General features: G+C 42.7%; 1 protein-coding gene across 1 annotated transcript in view; it reads right to left on the bottom strand.

Annotated features, from left to right (window-relative positions):
* CLSTN2 (calsyntenin 2) overlaps positions 1–16,064 on the bottom strand; it is a 300,445-nt gene extending 284,381 nt beyond the window's left edge. The window contains exon 1 of the mRNA XM_088060824.1: positions 15,939–16,064. Within this exon, the coding sequence (XP_087916950.1) occupies positions 15,939–16,026 (88 nt within the window). The 5' untranslated portion in view covers positions 16,027–16,064. The remainder of the gene's footprint in view (positions 1–15,938) is intronic.
* Between the last annotated feature and the right edge of the window lie 2,335 nt (positions 16,065–18,399).

Raw genomic sequence — 18,399 nt, 5'->3', positions numbered from 1 at the left:
TTTCCAGCCAGGGCATAATCACTGCATGGCATATTCCTGCATCCCTGTCACCAAGTAGGACCCTGCTGTGCCACAAGTGACACAGTAAGGGGACAGTGGGCACACAGGAACAAATGCCAGCCTGATGTACACTGCAGGAGCACATCACACATCAATAATTACCAGCAGCACTCACCACACCTTCCAGTTCTCCTTGGAACGCACCGTCACACTGTGGTTTAGCTGAAGGAACAAAATGCAACTATTGCTATCAGAGCCTAACCAAAACAAAACCCCTATTTCTCAGATGGTATGGGGATGCTCAGAATAATGAATAATCTTCTTAAAAAAACCCTGCAACACAGAAAGATGTGTAAGCCTGGAGTAACCACCCCAGTGCTGGCTGCACCGCTGTCAGGGGCTGGGCAGTCACTCACCCATGGGGCTGCCCTGCTGACTGCCCTCCCCAGCAGCTGCATCCCAGCCCTGCTCACACCTGCCTGCATCCCAGGCCTGCATCCCAGCCAGGACACACACCTGGCTCTATCCCAGCCCTGCATCCCAGCCAGGACACACACCTGGCTCTATCCCAGCCCTGCATCCCAGCCAGGACACACACCTGGCTCTATCCCAGCCCTGCATCCCAGCCAGGACACACACCTGGCTCTATCCCAGCCCTGCATCCCAGCCCTGCTCACACCTGGCTGCATCCCAGCCCTGCACCCCAGCCAGGACACACACCTGGCTGCATCCCAGCCCTGCACCCCAGACAGGACACACACCTGGCTGCATCCCAGCCCTGCACCCCAGACAGGACACACACCTGGCTGCATCCCAGCCCTGCACCCCAGACAGGACACACACCTGGCTGCATCCCAGCCCTGCACCCCAGACAGGACACACACCTGGCTGCAGCAGCAGCGCCTCTGGGTCACTGGAGTGACCAGGGTGCTGGAGTCAGAGGCACAGAGTGTGTGCCCTTATCTCTGAGACCTGGCTCTGACATCCAAGAAAGCACTGAATTTCATATAACACCATAGAAACAACTGTTAAACAGAAAAACAAGTTAGTGTGTAAGTTAGTTTTCTTAAGCTACTAGGTAAAAAAGTTAAAGTTTAAGGTTCAAGCTAGTTAGAAAACAAAAGACAAGCTGGAGGATTTAGGGTGTTGTCTCTTCTTCCTTCTTCATCTGGAGGTTTTTTGGTAGTAGTAAGTGACTGGATAGAGAATGCTGCAGTGCAGCACACAGGTGTTGGGTCATTGGGTCACTAAGGAAAATAACTTACTTAGCATTTGTTAATTCGATAAATAGACATATAAAAGACCTTGAAGAAGTTCTTTGTTAGCCATTTTGCACCTTTCTATCTTAGTGCATGTAGCTCCTTGTACCCTGTATACATGTAATATAGATAAGAATAAACAATCAAGTCTGAACAAGAGAAAACTGCCTCTCTCTCATCAATCTCGGTCCGAGGGAGATAAAGAACCCAACCACCAGTGTCCCATCAGGACACTGTCCCATCTTTCTTTGCAGACACAGACCGTGAGCATCGTCAGCCCTGCGACACAACTGCACCAGTGCTCCAGGAGAAACTCCATCCCTTGGAGCAGGAGGTGAACAACAGCCCAGGGTGCTGCTCAAACCCCTAAGCAGGCAGCAAACACAACTCCCAGCACAGCTCTGCCCCAGCTGGGGACAGCCACTGGCTCTGAGAGCACTGCAGGATGGCTGCAACAGGTACCAGTAAGCCCTGGGTGCTGGTGGGCAGAGCAGCCAGCTCTGGACAGGACAGGATCCAAGCTGCACACTATCTTCTTGAGGAGATCAAATAAATAAATCAGCTTTATGAAATCTAATGGTCTCAATAAAACATAGTGCAAGGGGAAGGTAATTCTTTAAGAGCTACCAGAGTCAGCAAAGGAAAAACCAGATAAAACCCCAAACATACAAAACTAAACAACCTTCCCAAAAAAAAAAAACAAAACAAAACCCACAAAAAAACCCACCACAAGCCAAACAACCAAAACATTGAAAAAATAAAAAAATGAACAAATTGCAAACTGTTTTTCAGGAATAGTACAAAACCCCAATGGAAAGGAAGGGGAGAACTGTAGTCTGGGACTTAGAAGCCCAGAGTGACAGTATTGCCTCTCAGTCTCTACATCCTGGGTAAAAATGCAGTTGAGTTACTGCACTTCAAAGGGATTAAATTAAAGCGTGTGCCATTAAAGATGGCTACAAGCTGTAAGGCAGCAAGAGGAAAGAAAACTGAAATCAGGAAAACAACCAGCTAGTCTGAGCTCCTCCAAGCTAACTGAACCTTTTGGGATAGGGCATTTGGGCTGTGGAAGACGTTTTCTTCTGAAGTTTTAGAGAGAAACATTTTCAGCACACTTCACAAAACCAAGGCACTTGTTCTACTTTAACAGCAGAGCTGAGAGTGAATGACAGTGGTGGTTCTAGCACCATCACCCAGCTGGCTCGTGAGAGAATTCAGAGATGATTTTGCCCATTCCCAGGAACAAAAGCAGCCAGAAAAAGCTGTGTTCTGGCTCCACTCACACAGCACACACTGCTTGCTCTCATTGCACTTCACCTTGTTCCTCACTCAGCTACACAGAGCAGAGATATCTGGCCTGGGAGCACAGAACAGGTGACAAGGAGATTGTCACAGCACATGGACCATCTCTCAACAAAGAGCACCATTTAAAACAGAACAGGTGTCACACCTCTGTCACAAAGAATAAGCAGCAAAGGAAAATAAACTTCAAGCCAAGTCCTGTCCATGGAATCTCAGTGAGCCAAGAAGGAAGCACGAGGCGCAAATCTGTGGTGTCTCACGAACCATGTCTTAGCCCAGAGCCTGCCTTCCAACACTGCACTCAGAGGCAAATCCTAATACAAAGCCATCTCATTGTGAAATATGGGTTTATCAGCTCCTTGAAAAAGAGCACAGTTTTGTACTGCCTTGGACACTAATCCTGATCTGCAGAATATACAGAGTTATGATTTCCCAACTGAAAGCTCAGTTTTGATTTCTTTACGTTCAACTTTACTCACAAGCCACCCTCCTGACTTCAATGAAGGAAAAAAAATAGGAAAAGACACAGCTTAGCATATTTAAAGGGATTAGAATCTGATGCATATCAATCCCAAAAAGCCATCTAATTACAGAACAAACCACAAATAATGCATAACAAAAAGACACATAAAACTTAAGTCAAAAAGCATCTTGTCATCAAGTCATTAAGAAAAGCATAAACATTTGTATTTTCTGCACTTCAACTGTTTACAGATCTTGCCTGCAAAAATTACAAATTAATATTTAAGAAGTTAACAAATGCACCATTCCCATTCACAGAAACAGTGGCCTAAAGCTAATCATTCAATTGCTGTACAAAATGGAAATGGAACAGCTGAATTCCACATATAATCATTTATTCAGAAAACACAGGGTATGCACATATAAATAATACAAGACATGCAGCAAGGATGCACAATATTTTTAAAGCAGTTTTTATGATTTCCTCAAGTCTCCACATCCTATTACAGTTCTCTTCAAGAAGTCAACTTAAAATGGTAAACGTTTTCATGAATCAGTGCTCCAAATGTATTTAAAAAGAGCCAACAGTATGAAAAATCCTTCTCTAGGGCAGTTTTTACAAATTACTTAATGTGAAAAACAAGGTTCACATATTTTTTATAGAATTTAAAAGTTTAATAGAAAGACAATTAGGAGATAGAAATAAAGTATACAGATATGGCTGGGTGTCTCTGCATTCAGCCGAGAGAGCACACCTCACTAACAAAGTATTGTCCCTTAAAAACAGAACCCTACTACATATCCATAAATTCTCATACATATTCAAACATTCTTCTTCAGTTTTGGATGTTTCTTTGTTTAGTTTTTGACTCGCCCCCTTCCCAGTTGATCAATCTTCTTGGCTTCACCGAGTTTCACATTCCCTGCGAACAGAAATGCAATAAATTCCTCCCCCAGAGCTCTGGTCACTGCTGTCCTCACCTGGACAAGATAATCTAAGAATGGAGGGGGTTTCTAATTATCTCTTTCAGTCTTTGGTTTATACAAACAAAAGTAGTTTTTGTTTTAATACTATGCCATAGCTCAACGTATATGTATATTATACTACTATTTCTAAGTTTCATCAATAACAGAAATAGAAGGAACTATATTAATATAACAAAGTTTTCTAACCTTATACATATAACATTCATTTTAATATTTGCGAAAAGCCAACAATATAATATGCATCTATAACACTTGACAAATAAATTTAAATTGTAATCAGCAATATATACACCTAAAGTAAGCCTAACCTTGGACTAACTCATTTCCCCAGCTGTTGGTGTAACATTTTGTATGAGAAGTCCAAGTACAACACAAGGAACTGCAAGAAGCACGTACAATGAACTTTATCCTGTTAGCAGCTGCATTGGGATATGTTGGTGATGAGACTTTTTAAAATTCATCTTCTCCTCAGAAACACCATTCTGAGAAACAGCCCTGTCCATCCAGCAGCATGCATCTTGGAAATCAATTATCTTCTTAGTCTTTCAATAATATTTTTTCTATCTGAACAAGCTATTTTAATACATTCCCTTAGTTTTAATATCCTTACCAATTGTGCCATGATATTCAGTATTTCTCATGGGATGCAATCAAAAATTCACTGGTGTGAGTTAGGAATGGCAACAGTGGTGTCCTGTACAAAATACTCTGCTGAGTTTCTCCAAGCTGCAGTTTCAAGAATTATGTCCCTGACTGAAAGGACTTGCAGTTAAACAGAAAACCTGCCCAGGTCAGCCCCTTGAGAAAGAGTGGAGGTCAAAAGGTCAGGGTGGGCTAAACAGCATTTTCCAGAAACAGGGAAAATTTGAGCCCACGAAGCAAGACCTCCTGGTACAGCAGCCCAGACTCACTCAATATTCACCTCAAAGACTTCAGAAACAGGGACAGTATCATGATTTCTGTCATTTTCTCCTGCACTTTACAGAACATTAGTTAAACTAAATGGTGTTTAAAACTGGTGCAATAAAGACACTTTTCAGCACATCAACAGTAACCACATCACTTGGTCAGGCAGCAATTTGCTCAAGACAAGATTTGTAAAGAGATTTACAATATTGACACGTAAATATTTTTTTGTAATAAATCAACATTTAGGTTCTTTTCGAGTTCTCTAAAATTGTTAAACTAAAATCTTACTCTCCAATCTTAAGAGGCTACGAAATAAGTAAACATTCTGTCTTTAAACTTATCTGGGTTACAAAGAGGTATCAAGAAAAACCAGGAGACTGCAGCCCACTTACCCATAACTTTGCACCTGAACAATTCAGAACAGGCTGCAGAAGTCCCTTGAGTGTGCTGAAGACAGGTTATTTTTAACAACTGAAGACAAAAACCAACTTAACAATTTGACAGGAAAGTGAAACATTAACAGGAGAGAGAGGAATAAAGTCAATTATAATTTAATTAGCTTTCCAAGCTATTCAGTGAATGTTGGTGCTTATGAATAGCCATCAATACTGCATTCTAGTAATTTGTTATGCAAATGAAGCACTTCAGCAGATTATCCCATTCAGAAGTTAATACCCTTAAAAAAGACTCAAAAAAATATTAAAATCTATTTGCCCTTATTATGAAGGCAAAGGAAAGAAACAACACAGAGAACTTCCCTGGAATTTGAACTGGCTCTACAAAGGCACCTCTTTACATCCCAGAAAAATTCCCTCAAATTGAAGAAGATTTTAAAATACCAAGGCCAACTTTACAAAAGACAGTTGTTCATGAATTATAGCAAAGAAAGTGAACCATTAGCATACGTAAAAGGAGCTCATAGCCTGAGTATAGTCAGAACAAAATCAGTATCTCCACTCTGAATGAAAAAGAAAACCCAAACCACTGGTAGTGGTCATACTGAATCCAGGCCTGAATACAGAGGAGGAATGGTCAAACCTCATGTAATTACTGCTGTGAAAGCTAGGAAGACAAGACCCAAATTTTCCCTGCAATGTTATTTTCAGTGATATTTGAAAATAACATATGTGAAGCTGCATGGTCAACACAGCACACACAGCAATTCATCAGTAGTGTCACGTTAACCCAGTCAGCAGCTGATGAAAGCTTATTTAAATATCAAAAGCACTCTATTTCTGTCCTGCCCAGACAAAGTCTGGGGTGTTAACAGAACATGTTAATCTCAGCAGCAGTCAGGTGTTTGACAGGTCACACAAAAGTTTATCACACACATACCCAGATATTGCAAATCACTGGAAAATATTCTCAGTAATTTCTGTCAGCACAAAGGAGCACAATCCCACGCAGTTTATTGGGTTTTCAAGCACACTACCCACAACATTTCTCTTTAAGGTCACAACAGTGTGGAGCATTACTTTGTACAAAGGCTATCAAACACAGTCAACACCATTTCTGTCAGACACTCTGAACTCCTGTGTGCAAACCTGCAGATTACCAGGGACTGACCCAGCCTTCCCAGAGTTAGGAGAATGAGCCATTCATTTCCATCTGAGCCCCTAAAATACGAGAATGCTTCAGAATGATACTTCAGTAAAACTTTTTCTCCAATTTTTGTCAAAATAAATACTGCATGGAAATTCCCATGCAGCCAAATTGTCTCCAGCTAAATCACTGCAGTGAAGAGAGCAGCAGCTTTTCAGGGTCACAGTCTTACACAACCCATTTAGAACTGTAAGCTGGCAATGATATTTCCAGTCCCTTTCTACAATGGGATCACAGGCAGTCCCCATCAAACACATCCTGGCAAAAAAACACCAGGCTGAGGGTGAGCACAGGATGCTGCAGCTCTTGTGCAATTTGAGCAGCCCATTTTTCCATGAGGATCACAAGGTAATCACGATCCTCCCAAGGCAGGTGCAATTGCTGTTCTGAGCCAGGTATTCTGGAAAGGCTATGAAGAACCTTCCCTTTGAAGGACAGAAGTCACTCTCAGTTTTGCTGAATGCACTCCAAAGTTTAGCCAAAGCGAGTTCCCCCCCTGATGGGCCATACAAAGCTGATGGCAATCAGTTTCACTCAATAATGGGAATGCCAAATGGAACAGCATTTATTACTACAGAAATTAAGCATCAGTTCTTCTGCATTTCAGATCAACTTCCTACAAGAGCAAGCACTAAGTTGGGAGCAAAGCCCTAGCTTTTAAGATACTAATTTCTACATGGCTAAGAATACAAAAGGATGCAGGTTCCATTTCATTTTCTCTCTGCTCTCCTGATCTCCCAGTGATCACAGGGTGCTGAATTTTGACAGAGCCACTACACACACTGATACGCATCACAAAAATACTGCCAAGTTTAAAGAGTTCTGACAAAATTTTACATTTAGATCTGAGACTTGGAATTTAGCCTATAATAACAAACATGAAACAGCTAAAGTATTTATTACAAGCCAACCAGGAGAAACACTGTCTTTCTGTAAGCAGAGCCCTTCAGTTCAGCCCCCCAGCCTCTGGAGCCTGAGAAGTATTACATTTCTTATGAAGCAGAGAAGAAACCAAGAGCACCGTGTGGTGTCCCCCATGCTCGAGGGAGCACTGACACAAGTGTTAGCACTGCCCAGAACAAGGCAGAATAATCCCTAAGCAGCATCCCTCTGGTGCTGTTCTTCTGGGAGTTCCCACTGTGCATTTCCTTGCTTGCCTCACCTCCCCATCATCAAATTTCTCCTCCTGTGCACACAACAATAGCTGAGAAAGAGATCTGCACATTATCCCCAGGAAAAGACAGCAATCAGCTCCCTGCCCACAGATTACACCAGACTTCTCCAGCTCCTAGGTGATTCAACTCCCCTGGGTATTTGGCCTTCAATTTCCTCCTTTGTTCAACACACTCATTATAATCATTGTAGCAGAAAAGTGAAAAGGTCAGCAGGTCATAAATTATATCAGAGCAATTGCTTATGTGGAATATAAGATAATTATCTGATGTACAATCAGGCTAAAAGAATTGGGCTAAGCAAGATCTGCAAAAAGATACCCAGGAAATATTTTGCAAAGATAAATTCAAAAACCTCAAAAATCCTTTACAATTATGCTACAGTCAGCACTTTGTAGAAGATATTTTAGTATAGAAAGTGGTGAACTTAAACACAGACTAAAATTAATTTTCCTTCTATATCCCAGTTTACCCTTCAGCTATTCTCAAGGTTTCACTAAATCCACTAATCTGCCAATATTGGCAAGCCTTGCAAAAATATATTGGGTTTTATTAGCTTCCAAAGAAACAGAAGCTGGTCTATAATTAAATTTCTATAACAGACCTTATTCCCTCGCCCTAACTTATTTTTAGAATTTGTGGTCTCAATGAGAACTTCTTCCTGAAATACAGTCAAGGCCACACACCCAAAAGTTTACAGAATTTCAACGTTTTCCCATCAATCCGAACTCTTTGGCTCAGAGCTCCTGTCCCTCTCTTGGGTTTGCAGTGCTGAAAGCCTTAAAACCTCAGAACTCGATTTGTTTAAAGTGGTTGTTAAACCACTTTGTTTATCAAAACACCAAACTGCTTTTCCTCCTCTGTTGATCTTGCTGTAAGTAAAATCTCTCTATTGTGCAAAGTGAGTACACAGCCTCATTCTGTACAAAAAGCATTTATATTGTTCAGCTTCAAGCATTTCCAAAGAAGGTTAAGCCAAGCCATGTTCAGATTTAGCTCTTCACATTCAAATGGAGAGTGTAAGAAATCCTAACAGCATTTCAGGATTGATCTCCTCGGAAATTCCACTGTACATTAAGGAATATATACTCTTTGAGACTGGAAAAGAAGACAAGCTTGTATTTTGCAGAATGTAGGGGAAAAAAGTAAGTATTCCCCTGAACTTATAAGGGAACTACCTCTTTAAGACATCTCAAATTGAGGTACTTTCTAAATAAAGGCATTATACTCAAATCTACACTGATTTAAGTTACTAAAAAGAAAACATATTGGACAAAATATTTTAAATTTTTTTACTATTAGAAAGTCAAACATTTAACAAACAGACTGACGTTTTTTGAGGTCATGTTGTTTCCACCAAAAATATTCTCAGATATTTTTTGCTGATCTTCACAAGCAGCACCAGCTCTTTTTGATTTGTGAAGCCCTACAAATTTAGATGGACAGCTGAATGGTATCACAAGCCTACTGAAAATAGATGTGTTTTTCTTGATTATTTTTTGACGCCGTTGGAACGGGCCCACAGATCCCACAACACCAAAGACCACCATTAAAGGAGGAGTGCAGAGGAATCAAAAAAGGAAATTATCTCAGTTTCCCAAAATAAAACTCGAAGTATTTCTCTTCAAATTATTTCACCTCAATAACTCTGCCTCATCTTGTGCCTTTCACTTCAGCAAAATCCTGAAATAATTGCATTTTGATCATTTTATACACCACTTCTTATGCTGTTTTTAAGGAAGAAAAAGATAGAAACCAACTACAATTGGCTTCAGCAGCCAATGCTTTTTCCTTTGACACCAAGAGTTTGAGCCTACCTGTGCCAGGTTGAAAGACCACTATCAAAAGGCTGGCTTTTTAAGGCAATGAAGTATAAATCAGACATTTAACATCTTTCTAGGCTTCCTTTTTCAACACAAATTTAAAATTCTGTTAACTAAGGAAGAAAAAAAATGAACTTTTAAGATCTAAGCCTGACAATAACAGCAAATACCATCTGTTCAGCTGGAGCTGAGGAATTTTTAAAGTAGTTATCATAAGGAAAAGGGAAAATCACCCTTCAAACACGATTGCTTTATAGTTTCTTCAGAAATGTCTCAAATATGCCTGCCAGTGCATTCCGTCACAGACTGACCTGCACTAGTAGCCTTTGTGAAACTAACTCCAAACCAAATTTCAGAAACCAACCTCATCTATCACACAGAAAATCGTGAGAGGGAGTTCACAAATTATTTTAACTTTGTCCCACCAACCCATATTTTACAAGCTCCTCTCACAACCACGAAATTCAAGCCAATTACCGCAAATTTCCAACCTGGTATAGGCAAGGGATATGATACTTTCCAGCCACAGTCAGACTTTGATTATATTTCCAAGAGTCAGGTGCAAGACAAAAACAACCCACCAAGTTATGTGGGAAACCCTCACTACTTCCTTTGTGCTTTTAAGTTTTTGTGATTTACCTGTACAACCTTTGTGCTTCATCCCTAACATTCAAGGTAGGGTTTATTATTTTTTTTAGGGGATAAAAGACTACATTTTCTTAGTTGCTTGATTTCAGAAGTTTAAGGAGGGAAAAAACCCAAGTGCCTGGAAAGTCATGAAGTCCTTGTAAGCTGACAATGATCAGACATATGCAGTACATATATAAACACAAAGTGTTGATAATCTTGTGCATACTCAGTGAGAGGAGAATCTACACAAGAAAGAAAGAGGAAATCAGTGAGTCTGTTTCTTCTCACCTACTTACTCCAATCCACTAGCAAATGAGAGGTAGATGAATGCTGATCAAAAAGCAGAATTTCAATATTTGCATTTGATTGCAATTTTCATCAAATTAAATAAAAGGTTCACTTCTTTTTAACTGTCCTAACACCTGCAAAGTAGAGTAGTAGTAAATTAAATGTTAATCATTATTATTAGAAAAACAGGCAAGTACTATACAGATTTGGGATATGCAACTTCAAGTGTGGGTCTGATTTGTAAGAGCAACAAGAAACAGCTCCACAAAACAAGCACAAGTGAGAAACCTTGGCAGGGTGCACCACTGCTTGACTTTACTGCACTCCCAGTATTTACCCAGTACCAGGCAGGAATCATGAGGCTGGAATACAGGCAAGGAGCAAACAGCCTGCTTCCAATACAGCTGTTCTGACAGGCAGCACAGGGAAGAACAACCTCACTTAAACCTGCAGGACACCCATCTTGGCCAACTTCACTCAATAGTTTTAAAAAAAGCACTTCGAAAAGAACAAAAAGAAGCCCAAACAAAACAAACAAAAAACCCCAAACAAAACAAACAAAAGCCACCAAGACTTGTTCTCTTGGCTCAATCAAAGCAGTTGTAAGGTGAAAGAGATTAAATCAAACATTCCTCCTGTTTGGATAAAGGCAACTATTAGCAGAATAACTTTAAAAGCTTTGAAATAACTGTTTACATTTAGAGGAAAACACACAAAGGATGAAACTCCATTCTACCAAGACACGAGGCAAACCTCACATTGATTTAACGAGGGTACAAAGACCAAACATCTAAATAATAGCATTAACTGCTGAGAAACTGCAAATCCTGCAGAGCCATCTTTAAAATCAATACAGAGAAAAACCACATTAAAATTACTTGTAATTCAGCACATACACTTCTATTCTATTCCAAAACATGGTTTTTAGGTAAACTGCAAAATTCGTCTTTCCTAGCCCAATACTCTTAAATAATCTATTGGTCAACTCATGCTCCATCTGGATCTTGAGGATACTCAGACTCCTAAGAGCTCAAAAAACCTGAACCACTTCTCCAAACCCGTTAATTTCTGCCAAGCTTGAACATCTTGTACACCCCCAACCTGTACCAGAAAGCCAGTGGCATCAGGGATACCTCACCACCAAGCACCATGAGAGATTTACAGAAACCCAAATAATTTCTTAAAAGATGGATTTTAAGAATTATCCATCTTCCACATAAAGCAGGATTTCTGGGAAGGGAGGGTAAAACCCACGTGTCTTAAACACTGTTTTTTTAATTTTTTTTTCCCCCAATATCAGTTATCAAGAACAATAAGCATCAAATTAACTGATGCAGTGAGATGCACATCCAGAGCCTTTAGGTTAATTTAATTAAGAAGTCACTTGAAGTTTGATGCCATATTATAATGCATAACATTCTAACAACTTACTCAAGGTAACTCACTCCCTTGCTTTACATCTTTAAGCAATCATCATGTCCATTTTTATTGTAAGGCACACAGCAAAGAATGGGAAGGCATTTAGAGTGAACTGTCCTGAAGTGCACTTCAGATATTGACACTTGCACATTTAAAATAGTTAAGATTCCAATCATTAACCTTCTGGAGAGAGTAAATTTGCAGCTCATAAAAAGAAACAAAACACTGAAGCATTACAGGCATCCTGAATTTTGTGCTGAAAGCCCCCAGTGAGCATGCAGGACTCTCACCTCCTGGGTACTGCTGCTGGGTGTTTAAAAGACAACTGAAGAAAACTGAGGTCACTTTTAAGTGTACCAGTCACTTTAAAGGGGAGAGAAAGGGATGAAACTCTGCTCAAAATCCACTTAATGAGAGGTGACAAAAGACACACCTTGGAGGATGTTCTTTAAGTGGCACACACTCTGCTCACAATTAAAACATGCTCTGGAAGCTGTTAAGTTCCCTGTCTTGGTAGCCTTCCAAGTCATGCAATTAAAATTGGTAATAAATATGATTCTGACTGACGAACATTCTCCAACTTCATAATGACAATTTAAATATAGTTGTCAGTCTTCTATGCTGTAATAACTGAATACTAAAGCTGCTATCAAATACTGACTTCTGTCTTTTGAGACCTCTGAATCATTTCATTATCTTGACACCCGGACTTCATAATCAGACAAATCTTTTATCCTGTGAGACACAAGAGTCGGTCTTCATGAACTGCTTTTCAATCAAAACACTCTGGGGAAAAAAAAAAGGATTCCTCACTCAATTTATTGATGAAAAGAAACAGAAAGATGAAATAATTTACATGTCTTTATTGGGGTTTATTGGTGAGCTACAGGAAGCACCAGCAAAAGAAAGCACAGTTGCTTCATCTCCCATCTTCTGACCTAAGCACTTGCCAAACACTGCTTCTCATGTATTTTGGATGAGGTTGAAAAGAAAGCTTTTTTTTTAATGTCTCAAATGAACTGATAATGAGAAGGATTTCATTATTATTTACTACAAAAAGAAATACAAGGAAACACTGAGTGATGCAGAAAATATCAGACTCTAGGATCTGTCCTGTGCATTCTCAAAGCTTTTCCTTCACTTTCCTCTCCCCAGAACTGAAGGTTTCTCTCAGGCAGAGGACGCTGGCTCTGCTGTTCCTCTGCTGCTGGGAGTCAGATCTGATGTACTCACAGCACACGCCTAGCAAGTGGGACAATGTTCCACAGATTTGGAAATGGCTGCAATGGCTAAGACTTCAAGTTTTGCCCATGTAATTAATTTAATTGGAATAAAATAGTCTTAGTTATTCAGATTATTGAGAGACTTTCAGCTGTACTTAGAAATTAAAATGTTGTTTATGGTAATGATGAAGTTCAAATACAATGAAATTTAAGAGGTCGATTAATTGAGTCTTACAAGAATTTTGAGACTTCATTGAGTAGTTTAGTAGTACTTACTATAACAATGAATTATTTAAGAGATCAGCCTTATTCAGAGATTTGGGGAAACAAAAAGAGAAAGTGCTGCAGGTTGTATTGCTCCCTGCCTGTGACCACATGGACCTATGAATTTTGAGTATGATGGAGGAAAAAAAAACAAACCTTATCCTTCAGCATATTCTCTTTTCCATAACTGAAGACCACAAGAGACAGTTCATAACACACTCCAGACATCATTAATTTCATATCAACTGACAATCCTCAATTTCAATAAACCAGAAAGTCTGCCTCTCTGTGTTATTGAGCAAAGCTAGCTGAAAATACTCAAAAGAAAACATTTTTCTGTCCAACAATGGCAATTTTTATTGGACCCTATGATAGAGATCTCAGTGTCAACAACCTCCTGCAAAGCTAAAAAACTGCATATGCATATTTAATACACACATTAATTTCTGTAACTAACCACCTCCTAACCACTCTGATGTATTTCTTTTTCCTTGGAAGAATTTAGAGAGGTGTTTGGTTTGTTTTTTGTTTGTTGGTTTTTTTTTTGGGGGGGGGGGTGGGGAAGGTCCCCCCTTCTATTGAGAGTAAACAGTTTTTGCAGCCTGGAGATATTTAGTGAAAGAAATTGTTATTTTCTACTAAGTGAAAAAAGTGACAACCAGAACTGTTCCTGTAATCCTTCTCCCCATCCTCACAAACACGTGGGGAAAAAGAGCGGGGGTGGAGGGGGCTCGGTTTTGTTTTTAAAATGAGAAGCAGCAGAGCCCATAGAAGTTAGATGAGATGAGACCTGAAATCATTATCTTTGATTCTCTATACAACAGGATGCTCAGGGCACATGGGGAGCTTTGTACACACCACATCCCACCTCCATCTCCCACCAGAATGCACCTTCAAGCCACAAGTCCAGGTTATAGCTACAAAAGCACTGCAGTTGTGTGCACGAGACAGCCATAAAACGCCTTTAAACTTGCTTACTGTAGAAAAACAGAGCAAGGGGAAATGAACACGAGGTTCTTGCTGAAATAAACCCTTTTCTTTCTTTCCTCTACCGATCAGGTGGAGGAGGAAAAAGCATCTCAGATATTAAGTACATACAGTGCCAAGATATCTTACTTCATTTTTTAACACTGCATTACAGTCTTTGAAAAGATCCAATTTTAAGAAACAAAATACATAAAGTAACAAGCAAAAACTTAAAGCACTTGAGTATCAATATAAATAATCTTAAAATGCCTATTTTTAACCACCAACTACTGTGAGATTGTGGCTCCTGTTATCCAAAAATGTCCTCTGCAGCCCTCCAGTGGTCAAAGGCACAGCACAGGGAACGACCCCGGTTTTGTCTGATGAACTGCCGGCAGGTTGGAAGACATCGCCCACGAAATAAAACAGACATCAACCTCCTATGCTCGTCTAAAGAAAAGACCCTTATAAAGGGGATAATTACCTTGAATTCCGTTAGACAGTAAAGAGAAGGAAAGTAACTCCCATCCATCAAAATGCGTTTTGTGTTAATCTGCCCACAAAGCACGGCGTTCCCACCAGGACAGCGAGGCACGTCGGGTCAGAAACAGAAGGAGCAACTCATCTCCTACAGTCACTTTCTGCTATTCGTACATGTAAATGTAAACAAAGTCAAGTAACATTTGCTGGAAACAATCAATTTCCTCACAAAGTTACGGCTCAAGGTTGGGGTTTTGCTAGGAAAACAAACACTGAAGTTTTCTATAAACACCAAAGCCCCATACAAAATTAAGAGCAACTGAAACGTTTGAAAATAAAATAAAATAGACGGAGACAGAGCTCCCAAAACTAAGTTTTTAAAACTTGGGGCTCGAGAGCCAGTCCTAAACGGCATGGAAACAATGCAAGGAGAAAGCAGAAAACAAGCAGAGGCAAGAAATCGCCGACACCTGGGAGGTGGAGGAGGCACGGCCGGCTGGGAGGTGGGAGAGGGCGGCAGCCCCGCCGGGTCAGCCCTGTCCGGCCCGGGGGGACCGGGGCACCGCTCCTCCGGGGCCGGCCCGGGGGAAGCACGGCACCGCTCCTCCGGGGCCGGCCCGGGGGAAGCACGGCACCGCTCCTCCGGGGCCGGCCCGGGGGAAGCACGGCACCGCTCCTCCGGGGCCGGCCCGGGGGAAGCACGGCACCGCTCCTCCGGGGGCGGCCCGGGGGAAGCACGGCACCGCCCCCCCCGGGGCGGCCCGGGGGAAGCACGGCACCGCTCCTCCGGGGCCGGCCCGGGGGAAGCACGGCACCGCTCCTCCGGGGCCGGCCCGGGGAAAGCACGGCACCGCTCCTCCGGGGCCGGCCCGGGGAGCCCCAGCGCTGCTCTCTCCGCCCGGCCCCGGTGCGCTGAGGCGCGGCCCCGGCCGCCGCAGCATCCCCGCGGCAGCGGCACCTCCCGCCCGGCCCCAGCGGCTCCCGCCCGGCCCGGGACAGCCGCGGGCAGCGCCGCCGACCCGCGGAGATCCCCCCGCTCGAACTTTGTGCCTGCTCTGCCCGGCAGCCCCGCTCGCCCCCCGCAGGGCGAGGAGCGGCCCCGCTCCGTTCCCCCGCCCCGGCGCTCGGCCGGGCCCTCGCCCCGGTACCTGCCTTTGGCGGCGAGCAGGCTGCCCAGCCCCAGCGGCAGCAGCAGCAGCGCCGCCGGGCCCCAGCAGCAGCAGCAGCGGCGCCTCCGCATCCCCGGCGCTGGTGGAGGCTGCCCGGCCGGCTGCGAGCGCTGCGGGCCGGGCGGGCGGAGGCTGCAGCCGCCGTCACCCGCCCTCGCTGCCAGCGCCGGGGCGGCTCCGGCCCGCCCGGGACCGCGGCCACGTCACGGCGAGGGCAGGCCCGAATATTCATGAGCCCACACGGCCCGGACAGCGGCTCCGCACCTGCCCCCGGCTGTCACCGCGGGCCTGACCGCCCCACCGGGCTGGGCACGGCCAGCCGGCTGCGAGGACACGGCCGTGGGCAGGGAAGGACGCGGGACGGAGGGGAAGAAAATGAGGCACTGGTGAAGGATGCGAAGGGCACCGGGAAAGGGAGAAGCAAAGGCGGTGGCTGGAAGAAAGGAAAGGAGAATAAAAGACTAAGCAACAGTTCGGTAAAGTTGGAGGGAAACAGAAGACCTTGGAAACCCAAGGTGGGAAGAGAACACGAAGTGCTTTTGTTTTAGGAAAAGGATAAATTGCAAAGGTTTTGGTAAGGGGGAGGAATGGATGGGGCGCAGAGACTGCCCCGGCAGGCTCAGAGGATGCACAGAGGCCGCGGGTCCGGCTCTGGAGCCAAGGACAGACTTGGGGCCTCACAAATGATGCCCAGGTGCAACTCGGTACCAGGACTGCTGACAGCTGAGATATTCTAGCAGGAAAGCACCGACAAACGCCAGGACACTCACATTATCACATTAACATCACACGTTACACTGGCCACAAGGTATTCGCTCTATATAAGCTGTGAGAGCCAGGAGGAATTATTGGAGGTAACTTGAACCCTTCCAAGTTCCCTCCCTGCTTCAAATGCTCCATCGTCTGTGCTCTGTCCCATAAATTGCTCAGCAAAGCCACCTGACTCTGGAAAAGCCAGTACTTCCTAGAGAATCACCACTCCAAGGGGTTGATGTTGATCACTGGGCTGTGGGAGCGTTGTCATTGAGACAGAAACATTGGGATGCTCCCCTGAAATGTTCCCTGAACACCTCATGCCCGACAGCAGCCCCTTGGGCCATCCCACACTGTAACTTCAGCACCACAGCCAACACAGGCCTTGAACAAAATCATTTGGCTTCAGGTCTCCTCTCCTTTCCATTATTTTTCCCTGCATGTGGTGCTGGAAGCATGAATCATCGAGCAAATTGCATGGAGTAGATGGAATGCAGGATTCCCTCTTCCTTCTGCCCACACACACACACACACAAAATGGGAGGGGATACAGAGACAAGAACCCAAGTCCTTTTCCAAACCAAAGATGTAATGCTTCATCTGTTAAGGAAGACAGATGGAAATACACATTTACTGTTATATTGCATTCAGACAAAAAAAAAAAAAAAAAAAGCTAATTAAAACTGTTGGGATAAACTTCTAAAGTTCTTTTTGACTGCTTGACAAATTAGTTATGGAATCTGCTTTCCTGTAATCTCTCTTGTGAGCTTGAGTAGAATAGTGTATAGAAAAGCCAGGGAAAATCAGAAATAACTTTGAATACCAGAAAACTATACAGAAGAATCAAATTTTTGCCAGCATTCACTTCTTTTAAAAACTTTAAAATCTATAGGACTGTAACTTCTTAATTTATAAATAAATGAATTAATAAAAATAGTGGCAAGCAGCATAAGATTTTTTTTTTAACACTACATCCCACTTTTTGAAAGGCGAGAAATGTGACCTGTGGACTAACACTCTAAAACACACATAAATATAAATTTTATATAAATATATATAAACATGGCATCATCGTTCAGAGGAGGGTATTTTCATACAGGGAACCAGCAAGTCTTTGAGGGAGCTAAAATTGGAAAATACTGCATTTTTAGTATGAACCTGTTATTAACAATCCCAAAGACAACTGATTTGGTGGTGGGATGTAGAGAGCAGGTTTGCAAGGCAGATGCTCTATAGGAAGAAGCATCTCCTCAGCCAACTTACAGTATAAACAAATAAGCCAGAAACCAGAAATGAAAAGGGATAAATGCTGCTCCATTCCTTGGGCAAAGAGCTAAAGCACAAAAGATGAAGCAGCTTCACCAATAGATAACATTACAGTGGTGCCAGAGTCAAAACCTAATTTCAGCTCTGGTACCTTAATCAAAAACTCTCTGCCTTTTTACCCAACTGTGTTTGTTTATTGATGTGACAGCCTGGGTGTTCTGCACTCTTCTGCTGGTGGCTCATACAGGTGATGGATGTAGATGGATAGAAAGGTTTACAAACAGTAATGATGACATGGCACTGTGCAGGAATTTATAATAGATAATTGCCATTACCTCTTCTATTTAATGCTGACTTGCAACCCAGTGTGTGCATTAACTCCTACAGCCTTCACTAGGGCTTGAGAAAGCAAGTGGGAAATCCTT

The sequence above is a fragment of the Pseudopodoces humilis genome, chromosome 11 (genome assembly GCF_049639895.1).
Source record: "Pseudopodoces humilis isolate 2021_Gansu_Grassland_sample_001 chromosome 11, ASM4963989v1, whole genome shotgun sequence".
In the NCBI taxonomy this organism is placed as follows: domain Eukaryota; kingdom Metazoa; phylum Chordata; class Aves; order Passeriformes; family Paridae; genus Pseudopodoces; species Pseudopodoces humilis.
This window is presented reverse-complemented; position numbering and strand designations above follow the sequence as displayed.